At 37.0% G+C, this 25,029-nt stretch overlaps 1 protein-coding gene across 3 annotated transcripts in view; it reads left to right on the plus strand.

The window, feature by feature from the left end:
* Positions 1-25,029, plus strand: part of dib (Cytochrome P450 302a1, mitochondrial) — a 151,764-nt gene that overhangs the window by 113,458 nt on the left and 13,277 nt on the right. For 2 of the 3 annotated variants that reach the window (XM_081759923.1, XM_081759924.1), the window contains exons 6-8: positions 3,476-3,638; positions 17,785-18,033; positions 21,891-22,097. In XM_081759923.1, coding sequence (XP_081616049.1) covers positions 3,476-3,638; positions 17,785-18,033; positions 21,891-22,097 — 619 coding nt within the window. Of the gene's footprint in view, positions 1-3,475; positions 3,639-17,784; positions 18,034-21,726; positions 21,823-21,890; positions 22,098-25,029 lie in introns of those variants that run through there. The other variant, XM_081759926.1, reaches the window with a different exon arrangement.

The following is a 25,029-nucleotide window of genomic DNA, read 5'->3' on the forward strand; positions in this document are numbered from 1 at the left end:
GACAAGTAAGAAAAGAAGAACTTAACAGCGTTTCTTGTACTATAATCGTTTATAACGCGACAGACATACGTAGTAGCTTGTGTGGCAATCAATTATCTTTGAGGTTTGGCCTGATGTCACGCGTCTCTCGCTTCTGACGACAGTCTATGGTTGAATGACAATTTTCACATGCGAGACAGCTGTAAGTTTGCCGGGAATAATAATAATAATAATAATAATAATAATAATAATAATAATAATAATAATAATAATAATAATAATAATAATAATAATAATAATAATAATAATAATGACATTTGGAGTTTTACGTCTCCTCCTATACCTCTTAGACTGAAGGAGAATGTTTAATAAAATTGAATGATAATGAAAAAAATATAGAATGAGAATGTGGAAGGACATGGGAGAATCCTGAGAAAACTTACGGGTACGATATTGTTTAGGATTTAGCAATTAGATTTCTGGGCTTTCGGCATCTATGGCCATGTTAACCGGTCACGTATAAGGGATGACGTTCCTCGGCGATTACACTATTCTAGAAAAGGAAAGGAAGAAAGTGGCCTGGGACCTGTTAGATCCCATCCTGTTAGTGTATGTTAGATGCCATCCCGACATTTGCCTGGTGTGAATGAGAAAAAATTCAATCAGGATGACTTTTATATTTTTTTGACCGAGAGCCCCAACCGCGAATTGAACCCGGGACCACTCACACCAAAGGCGAAAACATTATCGACTACGCTACGCGGGACTAGGATACGATGTTGTATATCAAACTCACATGACTTTTGATTGAAGCAGACATCTTTTGCACAAACGGTGAGCGCTTTAATGCTGAACCATCGTGCCCCCGAATAAGAACTAGTTCGCGTTATCTATATCACATAACACTGATATGCATAGCTGATATATCAAGATCACAATTGTACGATTTCAGTTATTAATTTCTATTTCAGAAATACTTTAATTCTGACTTTCGGAACCAGATATAACGTTTCTTCGTAGATGGATATATGGTCAGCGTATGCTCTTCTAATGCGGAGGACCCGGATTCGATTCCCGGTGGGAGTTCGTGCAGTTCGGTTTCCATGTTAAGCTGTAAGTTCACGTCTCATACAGCCTTGGCGATGAAAGGGACCGTAATCTCCAAATGAACCAACAACCAAGAAACCTTAAATACAAAAAGATTCACTAAGCTACCGATCATTGTGACCCGGGCCCTTGTAGAACTAAGGTACAAACTGGTGCACGTCCAAATACAATATTATGGTACACTAATGTCACTTTTCATTATATATATATATATATATATATATATATATATATATATATATATGCGAACTAAATAAGGGAGAGAGGGGGAATATCGAACACTTAAGAATTTCGACCTTTTCTGGAAGACTGTAAACCAAGAACAAAAATTTTCTAAGGTAACTGAAAGAATAATGTTTTGTGCTTTAAACGGACATAATGTTTGATCATTATTCTAAATAGTAGAGAGTACATGAGCAGTTATAGAAGACATACCAAAATTCGGATTGCCCCTACTAGCAGGGCCGGATTTCCCAATAGGCCCGGTAGGTCCAGGCCTATGGGCGCAAGCTCCCAGGGGCGCACGGCCGAGAGAAAAAAATAAAAAAAATATCTAGAAATAAAAATAAATAGCCATAACTTAACATATTTTTTGAATTGATTTTTAAAAAATCAGGCTAATAAAGCATTCTGATTTTAAAGCTCATTGGAATAAATAATTGTTGGTAAAGTTAAACTATTTTTCAACATTATGCATCAACTTCGTTACAACATTGATCTCAAACACGGAAGAACTGGCAGTAATTTTTTAATAAAGGTTTTTAGGAAAGTAACTTTAACCAGACTAGGGGGCGGAAAAAATTATTGGGCCTAGGGGCGCCAAAATGCTAAATCCGGCCCTGCCCACTAGTGGGATAAATCCGAACGACCTACTTACAGTAATGTAGTTGATTGAAAATGACACTGTACACTATACAATGATACTGTATAGAATATGAATATGACTGACAGTATGAATATGAATATGATCGACAAATGCCTATATGAACTTAACATATTAATGAAAACAGGTTACACCATGGCACTTGCTACTAAATTATTTAATATATGTATATCTGCTGTCCTAATGTTTGTAATGCTTAGATTATTGCGTCTGTTCATTTTTTTTTGAAATGCGAATTCAGTATCGACTTTTGTAATGGGGGAAATCCGAACGGGCTGCAAGCCTTCTGTTCGACTTTACCCCATTCAGTACTTGTGTGTAATATTCCACTTTCCGCCTAAACAAAGCCGAGCAATATGGTTATGATATCACACATTAGTAACTCTGTCTTTCAACAATGTTAATCATAAATTATTATTGCCAACACAATAATCCTATTTGTTCTTTGTGGCTACAACTACTCACTTATCTTTATAACACGAAGGTGTCAATTTTGTGTGTGTGTGTGTGTGTGTGTGTGTGTGTGTGTGAATTTTTCGTACACGTACAGAGCGTCCTCACAGTTAATCACTTCTCGTACAAATCCGTCAAGTGAAGAAACAAGTGAGCACTTCAGTCCACTTCGCAGTGTTGCCAGTTTCTGAAAATTGCCGTGTTCGGAATTACCCGCCGTTCGGTTTTACCCCTCGCTCCTTATGTGTAATTAGTTGATTGATTAGATTTTGTAAGAGGTTTAAAAAGTCATAATGTTTGTTCTAAGGAAGAGGCCGTAGAATTTAGAATTACACTAGAATTAGCAGCCGCAGTGGCTCAGTGGTAGAACGTTCACCTCTGGTGCTTGGGGTCCAGGGTTCGATCCCAGCCCCTACCAAGTGAACTTTGTGGTGGACAAACACCGTGTGCATGGGTTTTCTCGGGGTTCTCCCGTTTCCTCCCACTTTCTTCATTTCACTCATTTCTTATAATCACCGTCTTTTTTAGCCTTACCGGCATAATCGTGGGACGTAAAACTCAAAGATTTCATTTCATTTCATCACATTAGAATTAGAATCCAGTTACTTTTAGGTAACTGTAGGGAAGAGATTGTAGACTAGTTAGAATATTTAGACTTAGAATTCAGGTATGGTTAGCATGGCATAGTTTTAGGTAGCTATAGGCTATTTAAAATAGAATCCACACTGTTTTCTTCACTAACTTTAGAAGCGACTGTCACTATTTAGTACAACAAAAACACATTAGACTAATAGAAAAGTGTTTTGTTAATTTGTTTTCTGTATAGACTGTGTTTATCTAGACTACCAGTGTTGTGTCATTTTTGAGTATGGTAGCATGAATAAACATGAAACTATATTTTTAATATTCACGACATGTTACCTTGATTACCAAATGTCAGATCGGAAGTCGGACAGTAACCCTTTTTATGCTCTTGATAATATTACTTTAGTAATTTGATTAAACTCTTATGGTAGCATAAGGGGAAAATTATGAACATTCATTTTATTGCAGGGTAGCTAATGAATTTGTTTCCAAAAAGATGTCTACACTGCAGTCACGTAAAGACTCGGAAGAATCATTATCTCTGTTGGACCAGTATTTGTTGTCTCCAGAGCTTGATGTAAAAGACGTTACAACTATGGCCATAGACATGCTTCTTGCAGGAATAGATACGGTAAGTCTTTAAAAATAAACGCTAACGACATTTTAAAATTAAACTCTCCATATAATTGCATGTGTATCCGCAGAGTTGTCATATGCTTTCTTGTACCTGAGTTGTTACTTTTTTTTTGGCAAGAATATTCCAGAATTCCCATAATACCCGTGACCAGGAGCGGATCCAGAACAGACTTCTGGGGGGCGGTGGGTTGTAATACTGCTACTGAGAGATACTTTTAAGAGATCCAAACTATAGGATGGATTTTATTTATATATATAAAATAAGAAAGTTTCATCTTCTGGGGGGGGGGGTGATCACCCGATCGTCTTCCCTGGATCCGCCACTGCCCGTGACCCCGTGACCGAACAGGCCCTGACCCGTAGAGACCCGAAGTGACCTAAAGACAACGAAACATTGTCAAACATATGAAGGTTAAGGTTATGTATATGTACGAGTAAAGATCCAATATTATAGATCCAATGTAAAGATTTAATAAAAGAATCCAATATATTTCAATCAAAAATTTTCTTGTACACCTTATATCTGGAGAACTACATATAGTGTAGCCAAACCCAAACTATCAACTAACTCAGAATGATGTGCTTATTCCGTTTAAAAAAAAAAAGCTCGATTTAGAGGCCGTAAAAAAAAACTCAATTTAGGGGCCGTTCAAATATTTTGTGGTCTCTGATCCAAAACTGATTATTGCCCAAAATTGCAATCTTTTGATGCTTTTTTGGATCATTCCTAAAATTCTTGTTAGATAATCTGATATTAAGATTCACCATAACGCTTTTTTTCTTTTTAATTTTGTTCGGAACGCAAACAATAGTCAATGGGAAGATTCAAGGTTTAAGAGTTGAATCCTTCAACTGAAAAGTACTTCTATTTGTAAGAAACTTAGAAATAAATAATTTCCCATCATTTTTCACGACACAACACTTACAGTATTTTTTGTGGTAGTGATAAACACTAGTCAGCCAAAATTTGAAAAACTTCAACCTACATGAAGTCGTTGGGCTGTAAGAATGAAATGCAATTAATTCTATCGGTAATTTATCAAACTTAATCCTTGAATACACGGCTATCGCATCAAAGATAACTGCCTCAGTTTCATTTCTTTCTTCGCCTCCGGCTAAGCGCTTAGCATAGAGCTTAGCGTCTTTAGCATGGGAGATCCAGTTTTGATTTTTGCTGGGAGCTCATGTGGTTCGGATTCCATGTTAAACTGTGGGTCCACGTTTCATATAACCTCTTTGCTAAAAGGGACATTAAACTCAAAATAACAAGTTTTCGTCTACACACGGGAAAGAATTTTTGCATTGTAAACAAACAAATTGAAACTGGACAAATTTTACAATAACACTAGTCGACAAAAAAGAAAAAAAATCTTTTCTCTGGCACAAGGAAGAAAATACCTGATTCTAATAGAAAGTTTCACGTAGAATTCGAATCTGCAATCAGTGTTTCTCCATCTCCCTCAGTTTTTCCGTGACAGAGGGATTTTCGGGAAATTTTTCCAGGGACAGTAGAGTTCATAAATGTGTTGGACACTCAAAAGAGATGTTCCAAAAGCCAAACACAGAAGAAAGTAAACAACTAAAACATTTTAGTTAAGGTAAGTAAGTGTTCATTTATTAAGAAGATACCACTCACTTCGTTTCTCTTATTTATTAAGTAGACATAAAATGGTGACACGGTGTACACATCATTTCAAATCCAATGAGGTATAAACCGTGCTTATATTATAATTTTCGTGGAAGTTATATGTGATTTTATCTGCACTAATGAATATAGTAAAATGAACAGTACACATAGCATATTTTTATATAAATATGTTTATTTCTCTAGAAAGAATAATGCGATTCTTATGAAACTTAGAATGCTTACTAAGTATAAATCAAGCTAACATACAATACAATTTATGTGTTTATATACCTAAGGATGCCCGAGCTACAGTTACAAAAATTGAAAAGAAAAAAGTAATTTGAGGGGAAATTTCCCGAAAATCACTGTCACGGGGAAACTGAGGATGATGGAGAAAAACTGATTGTAGATTCGAATTTTACGTGGAAAGTTCTATTAGAATCAGGTATTTTCATTTCTGTGTCAAAATCTTGTTGACTGCTGTCAATTGCTATTAAAACGCAAACTTTCGATAAGTTTGCTTTACGAAAAGTTAGTCGAAAATTAATAATAAGCCGAAAACCTTCGAATAAAACAAATTTTCCGAAAAATGTTTGAATAACAAACAGTTGTTCGAAAAATTCTTTGGATAACGAGTAGTTGTTTGAAAAACTCTTTTGATAATGGATACTGTTCGAAAAATTCTTTGAATAGGGAATAGTTGTTCGAAAATCTTCAAATGTCTAATAGCTGTGCGAGTAATTCGCTAAAATGCCTATCCAACAAAGATGAACGAATAAAAGCGTTCTTAAAATATGACAAAATTAAGAAAAATAGAATATTATTTCCAGCAATACAGCAAAGAATACCAGGAATAAATAATATTAAAGGCAACATAAATCTTCCTGGAGATGTCAGTGCCATTGTTCACAGTAAACAACACTAGCGCCAGGTAGTCAATAAAACAAGGAAACTAATAAAAACAAAAACAGAACTAAATAAATATAAATCAAAGTGAAGCGTTTTTGTCTATTACCTGAATTGAATATAAATGCTAGTTTTTGAAACAACAAAATTTATAGCATAATAAATCAATACAATTAAGCCTAGTGGCCATTTTTTTCTTTGCCGCTTCTCCTTACATTGCAAATAGCACAAGTGATGAAAACTCATTACTTGGGATGGTCCTTACAGAGAAATAACAAGTTTAAGGACAAGTATACGCACGTGGACTTGTGGTGTAATGAATATTACAAGTAATTTTTTTAAAACGGATCTCTCTCTCTCACACACACATGAAACACAAGCGCCACTCGGCAATCGTTTGTGTAAAAGAGATTCCTCAAGCTCGTTTATCTTAGTAACATTTCTTCAGAGATATGTGGTCTAAAAAATTAAATTAATAAACGTTGTCATATTTAGAGAGATTCACATTTATTTTGTAGGACGACAAGTTAATAGTAATAGTACTAATACTTTCAGTACATTGAACATGCATACATACATTCATACACCGTGTATATATAAAACAGCGGTAGAGTAATAAATAATTTGTCATTGTTTTCTACAGATGTCGCTGAGCAGCTAAAATAATAAATGTGCTTACAAGTGCTCAAAATATCAGAACTGTTAACAAAATTTATTATAATTATAGAGATACTGTTTCATCCAAGCGTTTGAATCACTTTTTTTTTTTTTTTTTTAACTTGGATGAATGTCACATGCTTTTAGTCATTTCTCAATAAAGTAATTTTACGTTTGTAGTTTGTGTGTTACCAATTCACGCTACAAATTTTCGAACCTTACCAAGGAAACAGACAGTGAAGCCAACTTGAAACGTTATAAAATACCATCTTGAGAGGCAGAAATTCCCAGTTTATTCTTGAATTTCACACGCTATACTAATAACAGAATTTTCTAAACTTAGTAAACTTGAACAGTGAAATTAGTGTATATCAGTAATTTTCATCTAGTATGAGTGAATTATTTTTTAAAAAATTCAATTGTCTACGTTTTTTTTTAAAATTAAAAGAGAGTATTGAAAATTGTGATGAAAATAAGTACATTTTGTTTTGAGTTTAGTGTTTTCCTCATGCTTTAGTGTCATAATCTTCTACTGAACGTAATATAACTAGACAAATTTCATTCTTCAGTCATTTCGTAATGGAACGATTTGAAAGTTGGACGTTTCTTGTTTTATTTTGTTTCGTTAATTCTGTTCTTTCTATCATTTCTCCTTATTTTTTTTTTTTTTTTTACCAGAGTACAATGAATGTTCCTTGGTACTTACTTTTTTTGAGATTCACAAGACACTGAATAAATCATGCATTTTATAGTAACAAAATTTGAGAATCAGTATTAATTTCAAATTTATTGAAGACTCGTTTGTCTAGTCCTCACCCATAGACAATTTTGTTTGCGTCATGGAATAGATATATGAAAAATCTCATAAATTCTGCCAACTTTTACGAAAATTCCCTTTATCTCATTTCGAGAAATCCGTCAAAAACTCCCACAATATGGGATTTTTCCATGGGTTGGCATCACTGGTCCCAGCTAAAACTCTTGTTGGCAACACTTTGATTATAATTCTTGTCTTTTTTTCTTTATGTTAAAAATATTAATCACAACTATGTCATAAATATCTTTGCACTCGATCGATGAAATTATATCCTTTCTTTTAAAAACCAAACTTGGCATGGTCGCCGTTCTTGACCAGCTTAGAACGAATATGAAATATTCTGTATATTACGGTGTGGAGGTCATTTGCTCCAGTGTTATGGGCCATCAAGATAGGAAGTTAGGACTTAGCCAAATATTTACCAAATAATATCTAATTTCTCCTTAAAAAATACTCGAAACTAAAAATGTTATTATTGTATTAATTTGAGGCATAATAAAGTGATAATGACGTAAATACAAGTAAATGATGCCGTACAGTGGCGTATTTAGGGGGTGGCTTCCGGGCTTAAGCCCCCCCCGAAATCTTACTTAGTATAGTAAAGTAAATGAAATATCTTGCAGAATTTTCAGATTTCGAGGCAAAGCCCCCCGAAAGTTAGCAAAGCCCCTCCCGAAACAAAATCGTAAATACGCCACTGATGCCATAAATAGATTCATTGTATACTTAGGGGTAAAAGTGAATCTGAAAAGCTAGGGGGACGCATGACATCATACTGTCCCCCGTTGTCTATCTTTGCCTATTGTAATTCTTTTAGGAAGTGGGAAAACGCTCTATATTTTCTTTGGAAGTGGGGGAACGACATCCCCGTGTGTTCCCCTCACTTTTATCCCTGCTTATACAAGCAAAATCAATAAAATACATTTATTTATTGTCTTTGAATGACGACACTTTGCCTTGTCTTACATGTATTCATTTAATACAAACATTAGCGAATAGCAAAATATAAGTCAACATATATAATTACAATACATAGAAGAACATTGTAACTAAGGAAAATAAAAAAGAGATAAATCTTTAAAAAAAAACAGAGAAGAAAATACGTACGAGAGTACTGTAATTTGATGATACTGACTACTGGTAGTCAATCTAAAGAAAATGTTTTAATTTTTTCTTTAAATAGAGAAATAGTTGGTAACTTTTTAATTATATCAGGGATTGAGTTCCCTAGACATACTGCCTACTATAAAAGATTTCGAGTAAAATTTTGTGTTATGTGGTAGAATTTTTAAAAATAAAGATTCAGTGAACCGTGTCTGTGTGAAGTGAGAGGTTTCTACTAATTGGAATTGATGATATAAGTACTCAGGTTGACCAATCTTCAGAACTTTGAATAATGCAATTAAATTCTTATGTATTAGAGAGGAGATATCACTTTCATTTCATGACACATTATCGGGATGAGAGAGCTTCAATTCTTATCTCGTGCGCATCCCTACTGATCTAATACCTGCCGGATTAGCTATACTCTACTGTAGTGGTTTTCAACTGGCAAATTTTTAGAATTAAAAAAAAAGTTATGAAACATTTACTTCTAATAATTAGTTAAATTCAATTTTGAGACAGGATGTACCTGTCAACACATTCAGCGGTATTAACAATGCTCAGTAATATATTATACAGTCATTGCATCATAGACTTACATCGTTATAATTTATATTATTATTATTATTATTATTATTAAAATAATCAAATAATTATATCACGATGTCTTGAGCATTCAGTGAAGTGTGTCGCCTATCAAAAAATGTTGGGAACCACTACTCTGTTGTATGTATACATTTACACTACAATTCCAAGGGGCCGCGGTGGCTCAGTTGAGCTCGTCGTCTCGAGCTGTTCACATCGTGAGTAGTGTTGGTCCCATTAGAGTGCCTGATATCGCTACTCATACGTTAGTTGAAAAGACTCGTGCTTCTTCCACAAGTTTGTGCTTTAGTGTGCTCGGTGAATTCTCAACCTGTGTGTACAGTGTTTTGCAGTTTAATAGCTTGTAGTAGTATGGAATATAAGAAGGACTTACAATTTCAATTAATATTTGACCGAAGATATAGAAATGTAAAACCTAATGCTAGTCAAGTATATCAGTGGTTGGAAAATAAGTTTCCTCGTATCTTCGACAACATTTGTGCGCTCCAGTTACATGCGGAATCATATAGCATATATATTAAGTTTAAAGATTTACAAGCCTATGAACATTTCGCAGCAACAGCTCCTTCGTCTGTAGAATTCACGCATGTGTCTGGGGAAACAAGCCCAGTAAGGATCGTCCCCGCTGATGACCCCATTCGGTTGGTGCGTATATACGACTTTCCTCTGGAACTACCATTATCATTCCTAGAAGATCATTTCAAAAGTTATGGTAAAGTACGCAAAGTGGAACCACAATTATGGAGTGCCCCTTTTCCCCCTGGCATAGACAGTGGCGTACGTATTGTTCATATGGAAATACATAAGCATATACCATCCCGTATCATAGTGCACGGTTGTAAGGTGAGTGTGTCTTATGAAGGGCAGCCTATTACTTGTTTCAGATGTCAGAGCAATTTACACACGATAGCCACGTGTCCTTTGAAGAATGCAAAACCAACTACGGCCGCCCCTGAACAGACGTCTCTACACATGACGGAGATTGGCAAAGTGCATCGCTCTTTTCCCTCTTCTGGCTCGCCTTCGCTCTCTGTCCCTGCCCCCCGGGGCCCTGCTCAGAGTTCCTCAGGCTTGCCTTCATTGACTGATACCACCGAGTTTCCAGTGTTAGTACGAACCCCCCAAGTGAATTCATCTCTAACAAATAATGTCCTAGTTATGGAAGATTCTGAAGTGAAACTGCGACCCCCGCCTTTACAGAATACGCATGTGGATGTCATGGAACTTGACTCGACTCGTCCGTCGGAGCAGGAAGTGTTAACAGTTCAGTCTGGTTCTTCGTCTGAAGTGCAAGACAATAATGTCCCGTCTTCAGCTGAACATACTGTTACTTCTGTGCAAGCTGATTTTTCTTTACAACAAAAAAGAAGGAAAGTTACTCGAACGTCTACACGAAAGAAGGAACAGTGTGCCCTTGATGTTACACGAGGGATAGACCAAGCTGAGCCACGCGAATTACGATCACAACATCGGGCAATATCTGACTCAGAATTGCCCTGAGGCGTGGTGTGTTTACTCTTCGCTATTGACCTTCACACCTGCTTTCCAGGGCTTCGTCCGTATTGTCTGTTATGAGGTATTTGGCAGTGTTAGTTTTTGTGTTCGTACAGGAAAGTTCACTCGGTTTGTTTTCTATTCGTCTCAAAATGCGTCACTTTACTAGTGTTCATGGGAAAGAATTCCTTTCACCTTTGTAAGTACTTTTTTCTTTTTGTTATAGTTTTCTCTTTGAGTGATTTTATAATGTTACCAGTAAATTCATTTAAGTTAATATCACTCAATATTCATAGAATCAGTTCCGATCATAATAAGGCCCTTCTAAAACAGTTCATCGAAAGCCGCCGACCAGACGTGTGTTTCCTACAAGAAATAAGTTCTCTGCTTACATCTTTGGATTTTCTTACCAATTATCAAGTTATTATTAACCGCGACCAAGAGACTGGGGTTGCGATTTTGGTGCGAAAGGGTCTGAGTTATGATCGTGTTGTGTTAGCCCCCGAAGGAAGGGCTATACGTTGTTATATTCAGAACATTTGTTTTATAGCATTATATGGTCATTCTGGCTTTACACGTACAAAAGAGAGGAACGAGTTTTATGCAACTACCATTCCTTCTTTACTTCCTCCGGGAATTCCTCATTGTATAATTGCCGGAGATTTCAATGCAATTGTAGATCTCCGAGATTCTCTGACGCCTACCACGCCTTGTCAGAGCTTATTCGTGTCCTAAAGTTAAAAGACGCTTTAGTTGTGTCAAACTCTAAGCATGTATTCACCCACTGCACTACTACGACGAAGAGTAGAATCGATCGCGCTTACATTTCAGAGAGTTTATGCACTGCGGTGATACAACAAAATACAATTCCTGTGGCGCTGTCCGATCATGCCTCGATTGAAGTAGCCTTTAAAATGCCTTTCTTGCTACCACCGGCCCGGGGCCCTTCCTATTGGAAGATTAATAATGACATCATGTCTCGCCCGCAGGTTGTAGAGGAATTCTCGCGTCGCTTACCTTATTGGTGCAGCATGCAGCGGTACTACCCCTCTGTTATTTCTTGGTGGAATTTATATTGTAAACCTAAATTACGCAGTTTTTTTTCAATGGCAAGGGCGCGTCGCGAGGGAAGACGACCACCATTTACATGAATTTTTATATCAAGCTCTCTGTGAATTTTGGAATGCTCCGCCTTCTCTGGAGAACCTGGCTTGTATTAACGGTATCAAACACCGATTGAAAACTATTTACTCCCACACGTCGATTAGTGCGTATTTGTCGGAAGACTTTTATCATCGCTTTCCGGAGGAGACTATAACTATTTATCATGTTGATTGGATTTTGCGACAACGGCGTTCCACCGCCATTCATTCTCTCATTCTGGGAGATGGCACTACTACTACTAATTGTTCGCAGATTTTACAAGAGTTCACGCGCTACTATACAGACTTTGCACGTGCGCGTCCCATAGACTACTCATATGCCCCGGAGTTTTTGTCCACGTTATCTCACCATCTCACGGATGACGAGTGTCAGACATTGATCAATCCCATTAGTGCGGAGGAAATTTTCGCAGTCCTCAGGCGGGCAAAGGGCAGTAGTGCCCCCGGAGAAGACGGACTAAATATCCAGTTTTATAAACAGTATTGGTCTCACCTCAGTCCCTCTATTACCGCTTTATTCAATGCTTGGTTACAAGGCGAAGCAGTGGGTCGTAATACCGCTATCTTAGTCCTCATTCCGAAATCCCGCACAGCGCATTATGTTCAGGACTATCGACCTATTTCTTTATTGCCCGTCGATCTTAAGTTGTTCACTAAAGTGCTTACAGCCCGACTTCGACCAATCATCCGTCACTACATTAGTCCTTATCAGGCAGCACTCCATGCTACGCATAACCTTTCATATACTCTTCGTTCTTTGCGCGATATTTTTGCTTATTTTCATTTTCGGCAGGTGCCTGCGGGTGCATTAGCTGTAGATTTAGAAAAAGCGTTCGACAGTTTGGATCACAGTTTTTTGTTGCAGGTGCTGGAAGCCTGGAGGTTTCCTTTAGCCTTCCGCACAGTCATTAACAATTTATATACCACGGCTAATTTCCGTATACAGATTAACGGACACCTGTCCCCTCTTATTCCGCTGAAACGTGGATTAAGGCAAGGATGTTCTTTGTCAACGATACTTTTTGCACTCGCATTAGATCCTTTACTTCGACAGTTGGCCACCCTGCACCCCCCTGGACCCTCCCGTTTCTTGAGTCAAAATATATTCGGGTATGCGGATGACGTCACCATCACCGGAGTGGATCCTGTTCTTATGGCGCGGGTTTTTGCAGTGTTGCAACGTTTTGCACTTTGTTCCGGATTACAGTATAATGTACAGAAAACTAACCTATTATAGTTCAATGGTTTTCATTTACCTGCTAACGAGCCCGGGGTGCCGTGTGTACCTCACGTCACTTCCTTGAAGATCTTAGGTATCCCGTTTACGTCACAACCTACTCCCCTTTTCGAGGAGATTTGGTCCCCGTTGTTGTTACAAATTCGGCAGCTTTTGTTTTCACAGCGTTTCCGTCGCCTTCATTTAATTCATCGTATTCACTTTATCAATATTTACATTGCACCCAAGCTGTGGTACCGGGCTCGAATTTTCCCCTTACCGGAATTGTTCGCTAAGCGGTTTGACTCCTTATTCCTATGGAATATATGGCGTGGCTTCTATTTTCGTATTCCACGTTCAGGACACTATCTTCCCCGTTCACAGGGAGGGTTGGGTCTAGTACATCTCAGATTGAAATGTCAAACTCTGTTTATGCTCGATTTCTACGCTGCAGTTGCTATTAACGAATCCTTCACACAGCAATGGATACGATGTTTTTGGCCTACTTATGAATTTCCTGTGAGCCCCCCGTTTATTAACTTTGCTGATTGTTGTCCGACGTTCATTACTTCACTAATACGTTATTGGACATACAGTGGTGTGGTTCTCTGCCCTACGGGATACAATTCTCGCACTTTGTATAACTTCCTTCTCTCGTTGCCTAACGATCAGATTATTCTCCGAATTCCTCACCGATATCCTCAGACTACGTGGTCACAGGTATGGGCTAATATCTTTGCCCCGGTATTACCTTCATACCTACAGGTTGAATGGTTTCTAGTGGTGCATCAGTTGGTGCCTACGCGCTCTCGTTTATTTGAGCTGAAACGTGTTCCTGACCCACTGTATTCTCGATGCGCCAAAGAAGATACACTATCCCACCGGTACGATCAGTGTGTGGGTGCTCCAGCTATCTGGAACTGTCTCACGTCCTTCTTAGGACGAATTTGTCGTCGACCTCCACACCAGTTCACAGTATCCTATGTTTTGTTTCCGGATTTTCGTTATTTTCCACAGACCAAACACCACGCTGTGCTTTTTCTACTGGCGTGTACAATTGTGTATCTCCATCGCCATGTGCCTTTGCTGGATGCTCGCACCTACTTGGATTTTTTAAAACGCACTCGCCGCAAGCTCTTTTCCCCCGAGTTGGACAGGCAGTATTTTAGTAGGTTTTTAGAAGTGGTGTTGCAGTAATCTCCTTCCTTCTCGTTAAAAAAAAAAAGCTACAACTCATGATGTAGGTTTATCTTTTCGTTTTTATTTTTTTTTCGTGATTATTGTTATACTTTACATTTTCCTTTTCTTGTATGTAAGACATATTGTATTGTATTACCCTAGGAGTCAGTCTGGTTCTTGTACACTTTTTGTATAAAGACAAGCATATGAACAATAAAACTAGTGGCTCACCTCTGGTGCGTGGGGACCCTGGTTCGATCCCCGCTCAAGCCAAGTGAATTTTGCGGTGGACAAACACCGTGTGCGTGGGTTTTCTCGGTTTTTTCCCGTTTCCTCCTATTTTCTCATTCCACCATTTCACTTATTTCTCATCATCACCGTCTCCTTTAGCCTAACCGGCACAATCGTGGTACGTAAAACTCAAAGATTTCATTTCATTTACATTACAATTCCCTCTCATAGTCAGTTCAGTAATTTACTGCTGCAAATCTGTTATTTTCATTAGTATAATAATTTGAAACATTACGAGTGGAAATAATTTGTACTTCTATTCACTGAGTATAAACTTAATAAATATATCATCTTGTTTCTGATTAGTGAGCTCAAAGCTGTGAACAAAGCACTATAGTTTTATATATATTTATATTATATCATGTCACGGGTTAGGTATATTATAATAAGAATTTCATAAGATATTCCAAATAACAGAAGATACAGACGTTGTTATAATGCTAAAACTGTAATACAGCTTATTCATCCATTTATTTAACCGATGTGCTTTTTCCAGAGTTTTGTGTCTCAGAATAAGCGTTTACACGTAACTAGAATGTACATTTTTCAAGTTTGAAACGTGTTTATGAATTTGGTGGCCATTTCTAGAAAATGCCGTACAACACCATTGGAAAGCGTCTAGGCATTTCTCCGCAATTTATACTCATTTCCATAAATTATGTTATTAATATTTGATACTCATGCATGTATGCGTATATATTGGTTTCGTAAGGTGTTAATTGGTCAACAGTCTGCGAATCAGCTCGAAAGCGGGTAGTGCAAAATTCATATTCAGAAATTATCGTAGAACGTGTTTCTTCCCCTTTTTCTCCTTTTGTGCATCTATTGAAATAATAAGATTCTTTGAAACAAATTCTGCGACATTCCAACTAGAAGCTTGAACTCTGATGTTGCTACACGGAAAAAAAATCATAGTCAAAATTCCGCTTTCCTTTTAAATAAAGGTTTTGGAATGGTCAACTTTTGCTATCAACCCTTTAATTAGTTTAATAAAAAGTTTGAAATTATCAGAACGAAATCTCGACATTTGAAATGTCATTATTAATTCAAGAAATAATATCAAATTAAACTCATCATCTTCTAATATGGAATGGTAACTAGTAATTTGGTTGGGATATTCCTACTAAGTCAAGGCGTTTGACCCTCAATATGAGCCTCCCGCACTCTTGTTGATCTACTATGATTCTTGAGGGCATATTTTCACAGGATATTCTAATGACTTTCGACTTTTTTATGTTGATTTCCACTAAATGTTGTTTTCTAGTGTCAAGTATTATTTTCATCATCTCCTGTAGTTCTTTTTCCGTTCTAGTTATAATAATCGTGTCGTCTGCATACCTCGCCCTGTTGATGATTAGTCTCCCAATTTTAATTGTAAAATCTCCAACTTCAGATAATACTTCCATCAAATATCCACTGGAGATGTTGAGTAACTGAGGTGACATACTACATTCTTGTCTGACACCTTTTCCAATTTCCATAGTGTTGGTTTCTCCTTGAATCAGATGGGGTCCCGGGTACAAACCTTGCTCCCGTTAAGTGAACTTTGTGGTGGGCAAACACCGTGTGTGTTGGTTTCCTCGGGGTTCTCCCGTTTCCTCCCATTTTCTTGGTTCCACCATTTTCATTCATTTCTCATTATCACCGTCTCCTTTAGCCTATCTGGCATAACAGTGAGTCATAAAACTCAAAGATTTCATTTTTTCATTTTGTATATATTGAAATTGAGGCTCGATATTGAATTGCAATAAAAATGGATGGGTTCCCGAATGTTTACTTTTGTCTGCGAAAAATATTGCTTCATTATCTTCCAATTACCACTAAGATTTGACAGCCGAGCTTTTCGGAAGATGTTTTAAAGAACAGTTGATAAAAAAAGAAAATACCAAGGAATAAGGAATCTGTGATTATTATGAATAACGCTAACACTCCCGCCTGTTAGAACAAATTCCAAGTAGCAGTACAGAAAACCTAATATAATTTCATTTATATAGGAAAAATAGCATTACTGTTTCTCAACGTATTTCTACAAAAGCGACATTGTTAGATATTGTCATACATACAAATGTCGAAAAGAAATCTGCGGTAGACATTGTAGCGAAGTCGGAAGAGCATCAAGAACTCAGACTACCGCCATATTTTGGTGTGTTCAATCAAATAGAAATGATTTGGAGTTCACTAAAACGACGAATTGCTTCCCGAATATTCAATTCCTGTTGGAGTACAAATGGTTCGGATCCCACGTTAAGCTGCAGGTTCATATCTCATATAACTTCAGTGCTGAATGGGACGCTGAACTCCAAATCTATCATCAACCGATTGTGTCATATTAACTTGCATAAGAATCAAAATAAGTACAGAAATTGTGTCATACGAGTCATATCTTTCTGTAAAATGTTAGTTTTACATTTTCATTGCATTCTTTATGTAATGCAAACATTTATATCTAGAACATATGAAGGATACAAGGAAAAACATGGGAAGTCCAAATTACATGATTTTGAGATGTTTGTCTCTTGAGACAGCTAAAGGCGGAATCTTACTAATAGTATAACAAACGGCTAAAGTAACAGCTTGATCCCATTTTCTAAACGATTAAAGAAATCGCATATAAGGAACAACCCGCCTTGTCGATGCTTTAAAACCGCTCTTCTGAAAAATTTACGAAATGTGACTTAGCGTGTTTTTCCCTTGTACCCTTCATATGATTTTTTAAAAATGTCTTTTCTTTTGAAATGACAAATACATGGAAGAAACTGCGAGAAGTTCCTCTTCTTAAGAAAATACTTTTTTGCTTTGAGGTTGAAATTAACATAACTTCCCAATACCGAAAACCTAAGTTTACAGGTAAGCGTCTTCTCATAAGACTTTGTGCAGCCACGTAGACCCTCACGAGACTCGAGCTCAGGTTTCTCGTACCAAAAGCAAGGTATAAATCTATAACTATTTGGTCTAAGGGAGATTCCAGCTTTATTTTTGTAGAAAGTAAATTTTATTCTTAAAAAAATTTATAAATTTCCCTTTAGTTTGTATATATTTCCCCTCCCTAATTAATTAATTAATTTAACATTCAAATTACAGACTTCGCACACCACAAGTTTTGTGTTATACCACCTAGCCAAGAACCCTGATAAACAACAGTTGCTACATGAAGAAGCTATGAAAATCGTATCTACATCAGAGTCTCCGGTCACCGCAGATATCCTGTCTCAAGCACAATATACGAAAGCATGTTTGAAAGAGGCCATGAGATTGAATCCTATATCTGTGGGCATTGGACGAATTCTAGTGCAAGATACAGTCTTTTCAGGATATTTTGTTCCAAGTGGAGTAAGTATTGTATTGTAGTTTGAAATTTTAGTCCCATATTTAGGTTAAAGGAAAGGATGAGAATTAATGATAAGGAAATGAACTGTGAAAGAAACAATACCCACCTTGAGCAACTCAATCACCCGACAGACAAACCTAGCGTTCGCCAGTCTAATACTTTAAGCGCTTGAGTACATCAGCAGTGTTGCCAGCACAGATACCTTCAGAATATAGTTAAATTACGCACAAAATCTAGCTAACAATGGCTAAACTCTTCTAAAATTTATAACTAACAGAATTTTACAATACGAGAAAAAGCAAAATCCCACAGCTTTACTGTTCAGCTCCAATATTTTGTAATATTCTTCCAGGTATTCTCAAATAACAAACCTTTATCCTTCACTCACATACTTAAAATATTTACAGCACACTTTGCAGATGTGCTACATATCCTTTGAATTTACAGCATGTTTTGCTTGCATCAGTGACGAGATGCTACACATCCTTTGAATTTACAGCACACTTTGCTTGCATCACTGACGAGCTGCTACACATCCTTTTAATTTACTACACACTTTGCTTGCATCACTGATAAGGTGCTACACATATTTTGAATTTACAGCACACTTTGCTTGCATCACTGACGAGCTGCTACACATCCTTTTAATTTACTACACACTTTGCTTGCATCACTGATAAGGTGCTACACATATTTTGAATTTACAGCACGCTTTGCTTGCATCACTGACGAAATGCTACTCATCCTTTGAATTTACAGCACGTTTTGCTTGCATCATTGACAAGGTGCTACACATCTCTGGAATTTTTTCCTTCGCCCTCATCTTTTCAGACGTGTTAGGTATATTTTCATATCACCGTTAATATAGCACAACACTGAAAGTACATCATTCATGCTGAAAATTTCTCGTTCGCAAATTAATTGTCTATTAAAATAAGTTGTGGGAATCTGGAATTTCCAGAACCTCGATTTACCGTGAGGCCGTACTAATAAACGAAACTAATAGGATACATAAAGTAGATTGTGGTGTGACAATGTAACGAATAAAGATTTTCAAAATAGAAAATTAAATTTTATATTGTTGGATAAAAAGATCCAATATATTTCAGGCAAAAATTTTCTTGTAGGCCTTATATCTAAAGAACTACATATAGTGTAGCCAAACCTAAACTATCATTTAACTCAGTGATGAGCATATTCCGTAAAAAGTACGAAAACTCGATTTAGGGACCGTTCAAAAACTTTGTGGCCCCTGATCCAAAAACTAATTATTGGCCAAGATCGCAATCTTTTGATCCATTTTTTGGATCATTTCTAAAATTCTTGACCAAGATGATAATCTTTTGATCCATTTTTTTGGATCATTTCTAATTTCATTCATAATTTTAGACAAGTTTTTGATTGGAAAAGATATTCAACAACCGCTAATCAAACAGAACTTTGTAACTTGAAACACAGAATTAGCCAAAATTATAGCTAATATGTAAAGTACATGTTTAGTGGCAAGGGCCGGTGGGACCCGGGACCCCCTAAAGCTCATGTGGGCCCCTGTATTTTTTTATGAATATGTATTTTTATATGATTTTTTCTTGTTATATGTATTATTATGTGTATTTGTATGAATGGACCCCCCCAAAGTTACAGAGAAATTGGAGCCCTTGTTTATTGGCTAAGCACCATGTGAAAATGTCTAGATTTAGTTACAAAAATAGCTAAATTTGCAACATTCAGTCGGCTAAATGAAGTAAACGTAAACAAATAAACGATAATAATACATTCTAAAGAAGCATTGATGAGCTTATTTCATAGTGTATAGTACAGGGCGCAAAATTTCCGGTCGCCAGGTCGCCATTGGCGACTAGAAATATAGAGCTGGCGACCTGTGTTCAGTAGGAATAGTTTCTGCCTAAACTCATAGGGCTGCGCAATATCTGTTTCGCACTAAAATAATTGTCACTGAGTGAGAGAAAACACAGGATGTGAAGTTTTTCTTTGTCAAACCAAAGACCGAGGGAGGGGGACATTTGTACGTTAGAGATACTGGCGACCATCATTTCTGGATTGGCAAGTTCGTCTGACTTTCAAATTTTTCGCCCTGGTATAGTATATGCTTCACTGTTGTTGTATTGTTTCCTAGTATCATAAAAAAAATCAGTTCAGTATTTTTCAGTATTTTCAGTCTTTGTTACGTACAGACAAAATGAGATTGAAGCTTGATGTTGTGTGCTTCGCATGCAGTTACAGGTTTAACCTCACACACAAATCGTAAAAAAGATACTGTATATGGAAGACATCTGTCACATTGGATAAGGCCATCTCACACCTAATGGTAACATTCGGGCAATTATTCACGACGAAACCTCTTGCAAGGGGAACCGTCAATGCCAAGAAAGTTTTCCGAGGAAATCATGATTTTCGCTGGATATTGTTACGAGGGAATTTTGTTTTACATATGCAAGGTGAACAGAAACGTGAAGTTGAATGCTGCCTACTTCCAGAAATCCATCAGGAGCCCAATCTATCGGAAAGGCATTCCTCGTTTCTATGGAGCCAGCAAGAACGAACTTTCAGATATACCCTTCGGTTTTTTCAGTACATGAAGTAGAAAACAGGAAACAGTCTTATTCCGTCATGGCGTTCTTGTACAAAGCACTGATGTCAGCCCATGAGTTTCTATGCATTTGAATTGAAACATGGTAAAAATACACCCGAAGTGCGGAGACATTGTAGTTCTAACTTTCCTAATATACGACTGCCAATGCGACAATATATATGTGGAATTTGAACCAGAGATTCAAGTAGTGTTGCAGATGCAGCAAAACCTGGTCGGCCAAAAACTATTCGTACTGAGGGAAACACTACTTGGTGGTCAATGTATTTCAAACTTGAAATTTTTACCTACAACCTGCTGAGCGGAAAAAGGGTGAAATAGTACTCTTTCTTCTTTTAAACCTTTTCCCCCTTTTATCTGGGGTCGGATTTTCGGATCGTTGTCTTCCCACCTGTTTCTATCTTGTGTCACATTTACTGTGACACTACACTGCACAATATCATTCTTCACACAATCTTTTAACTTGTTGAGTCACATAAAAAAAAAACTTTTATCAAGTACAATCTGAAAGAATAAAACCGAATCAGTGTTCTATCGTTTGTATACAAGAATAAGGATATTAGGTAAGTGTTCTTCCGTTTGCTTATAGAAATAAAAGTTTAATTTTTTATTGATGTAACTTTCCTATGCCGTCATTGGGCTCTTATATGAAAGCCACCGCTCTTTATGCAATAGTCAATCGAGTGGCTTTCGCCGTATTCCATCGACAGATGTCCAGCGCACACTTGCTAACACACTAGTTTATCTTCCTACATGTGTGGCAGTCTTCAATCTCCCGTGCATATTACCAGTTTCCTTAAAGCGTCGTACCGATTTTCACATCTTGGCGTGCATGTTTGGCGTCGTGTCTTAATGTCTGAGGTTGAATTCCTCTTCTGCACCCCTTTAACTGCAACTGCCAGCCAAGAAAACCACTTCCACCATTTCGTCTTGCGTCAGCATTTTCCTTTACTTGCTTAGGCTCTTACTCAACTGTGCACAGTGATCTGAAACGAGAAAAGGAAAACTTTTGACTCATCGTTGTAGTGACACAGTGGCGGTACTGTATTTATGTTCTGCTCTGTATTATAACCTTCTGTTTCAGACTGTAATTGTAACACAAAACCAAGTATCATGCAGATTACCTTAATACTTCAACGATCCTGACTCCTTTGTTCCTGAGAGATGGTTAAAGGGACATGAGTTGAATGGGCAGCCAAGTCAATTTCTTATTTATGTTCCGCTCTGTATTATAACCTTCTGTTTCAGACTGTAATTGTAACACAGAACCAAGTGTCATGCAGACTACCTGAATATTTCAAGGATCCTGACTCTTTTGTTCCTGAGAGATGGTTAAAGGGACATCAGTTAAATGAGCAGCCAAGTCCATTTCTTGTACTTCCATTTGGACATGGACCACGGTCTTGCATCGCGCGCAGACTTGCTGAACAAAATATGCAAGTATTACTGCTGAAGGTAAGTAAGTCAGTGGTTGGTGTTTGCATTCTTTAGTCCTAAATTAATGCATAGTATGAAAGCTTTCATATAGGTGACTTTGAAGTGTTCACTCACCTACGACAGTCTATCCTTCCACTACTGATTGTTTAATATAACCTCCAGCATTTTTGACGATTGCCTGACAGCATATTTTTCACTGGAGAATACTTTTATCACACTGTACAAGGTCGCATTTTATTTCTTCTTGTTGGGATGGTTTCCGAAGGTCGGAAACTGTGCACACCTTACGAGATCAAAGATAGTATTTCAGAAGTCCAAAGGAACAGTACTCCATTGGACTGAGTCGGAACTCTTCATTGGGATGTTGGTGAAGGGAATATCAATAATCCCGGACATATCTACCATCCGTTTTAAAATAACGATCGTTTGGCTGTGGGACTGGGCTCCTTGCTAGAATTTCGGCCAAGCAGGAACTTTGTAATATTTTCTTTAGAAAAAACTTAAACACCTCGTTTCATTTTAAATGCTCTCTGTTCACACCCGCAAACGATAAGTTTTGATGCACATGCTAACGGCAGAGAACTCAAACATACAAAGAATGTCCCATGTAACCAATTTGCTCAAATCTTATATAGGTTTAAAGATGTAAAAAATGAACATGACTGTACAATACACGCTTTTTGTGATTCTCTTTAAACTTTGTAGCATCAGTGATAATAAATGGGGTATACGACATATCAGCATAATGCGTTTTCGACATCACTGTACTGCAGTGATGAATTATGTTATGAGTTACGTCTCACTTGGATCATGACTGTTGTCCGAGTCATCCTTATCTGAGTCTCGTTTTTCAAACCCGTTATGACCTGGTGGCCCGGACATACCCGGGGACCAAAATGTACCTGGTGACTCGAACACATCTGACGATTCGGTAGCAGCGGAAACGTCAGCTCTACAACATTTTGTTTACAGAATTTATATTATAGTTGATTAATGATGTCTACTATTCGAGCTCAAACATTCATTGTTTGACTCCTGGTGTGACATTTCCTAATCAAGGTATCATATCTTGAATATTTCAAATATAATTTCATGTTTATTCATCTTCCCGTACTGAAAAATAATAAAGTGTATGTTAAAAAAAAAAAACAGACTATACAAAAACAATAAAACACTGTTTGGTCTTGGTGGGATCTTTTATATTCTAAAGAAGAAGTTTTACAGGTTTGTTCGATTGAACTTTGACGATCCCTCATAAGGTAAACAAGTAGGTTATCTTTACTGTGATTCTTACGCATTTATACTCTGACAAACCTTGTAGTTATATTTCAGTGCAATGCTTGGACACATTCAGACGCCAACAACACGCGAGAAAGAAAATTATGGATTTTGCGATAATAGATCGATAGATAAATAGAGAGAGAGAGGGAGAGAGAGAGAGGAGAAAGGAGAGAATCTTTTTTGTTGCAGTTATAGTAGTAGCTTCACACATACTTCCTATGTGTATGACAACGTTTCGTCGTGTTCCAGTCATACTGGGTCTGTCCGAGTCACACCGGGCCACTCCGGGTCATGGGTCTGACTGCCTTGGGTCTTCCGAGTCACGGGTCTTCATGACCCTTCCCGTTACAGAGGGAGAGAGTTTGAGCCGAATCCGCTTCACCTTGCCTATATGCTACTGAGGATTAAAAATATCTCATTCAAAGTTCTTCAGCTATAATTGACCTGCTCAAATGTCAGATACGTATACCTAGAACAAAGGGAAATATACATATACTGTATATAATGCAGACAAAACTGCTACACGTACAGCGTTCCTCAGGCATCTATTGGTTGACTTACCGCTGAGACATGAAGTCTCACGTAATCTTTGTAATTGTGAAAACTTAAATTGTTCCAAAGCACGAAAAATATCTTACTTATTACGAAATTAAGTGTAAGAACCTAATTTGAGAAACAAAGAAATGCAATGCAAAATTATCATCACGTCATCGAGCTTAATTGATGTCTTTACATTATAACTTGTGTCTTCACTTTTAACTATAAATTGAAAACAGTATACACAATAGTATTATATCTTCTTTAGGAAGCTTTAATTGGAACATTTTGTGTGCGAGAGGGTGGAATTTGCATCGCTCAAATGTATTGTTTAACATTAGGTGGTCTGGCAGGTGTGTTATGACCTGAAGGTAATGTCTTCTCGCTTCTGTAGATAATGACAGATATTGCTATATTTTCAGTTCAATCTTCTGGTCATATATATATTTTACTTGATGTTGTTTTCGAGGAAAAATGGGAAATAAATCAAGCTGCTCACCTTGTATTATAGATTTCAAATCGGCGTTTATATACGTTTAGTATTGATGATGATGAAAGCAATGGTCACAACGAACTTTGTAATTATTAGGTCAGCGTTGTTCATTTTTTTTTTTTTTTTTGAAGCTCCCAGCTATTGCCACTAAGAGTCGTTGTTCTTTTCTAATCTTTTGTCTATTGTCTCTTCTAAATTGGCTTATCTCCTTATCGATTTTCATAAGATTACAATTTATTTTTACAATGTCAATAAATAAATAATCATTCTTAATTCAATTCTATTTGATTATTACAGCAATCTAAAGCATAACCTCCAGTCATTTGGTCAAGATAAACTAATTTAAAAATATAATACTAATCATAAACACTAAATGTCTTAGTCTGCATTTTACGCTTATCCTAATAATAAACAATTAGAAGCAATCAGACTAATAGATATCGTTCCTTGTGTTATCGCTTGCCTGACTGTGACGATGCTAATAAATGTAGCTACCTGCGCTGCCTCTTACCTAACTGCGACGACGCTAATAGATGTAGCTACCTGCGGTATTGTTTACAAATCTTGTGCATAATGAAGTCCTGAATAATTGCATTAATATGGTATGCAGTTTGGAGTGGTTGGTGAGCAAGAACTAGA

Source organism: Thermobia domestica, chromosome 5, assembly GCF_964235325.1.
Source record: "Thermobia domestica chromosome 5, izTheDome1.hap1.1, whole genome shotgun sequence".
Classification (NCBI taxonomy): domain Eukaryota; kingdom Metazoa; phylum Arthropoda; class Insecta; order Zygentoma; family Lepismatidae; genus Thermobia; species Thermobia domestica.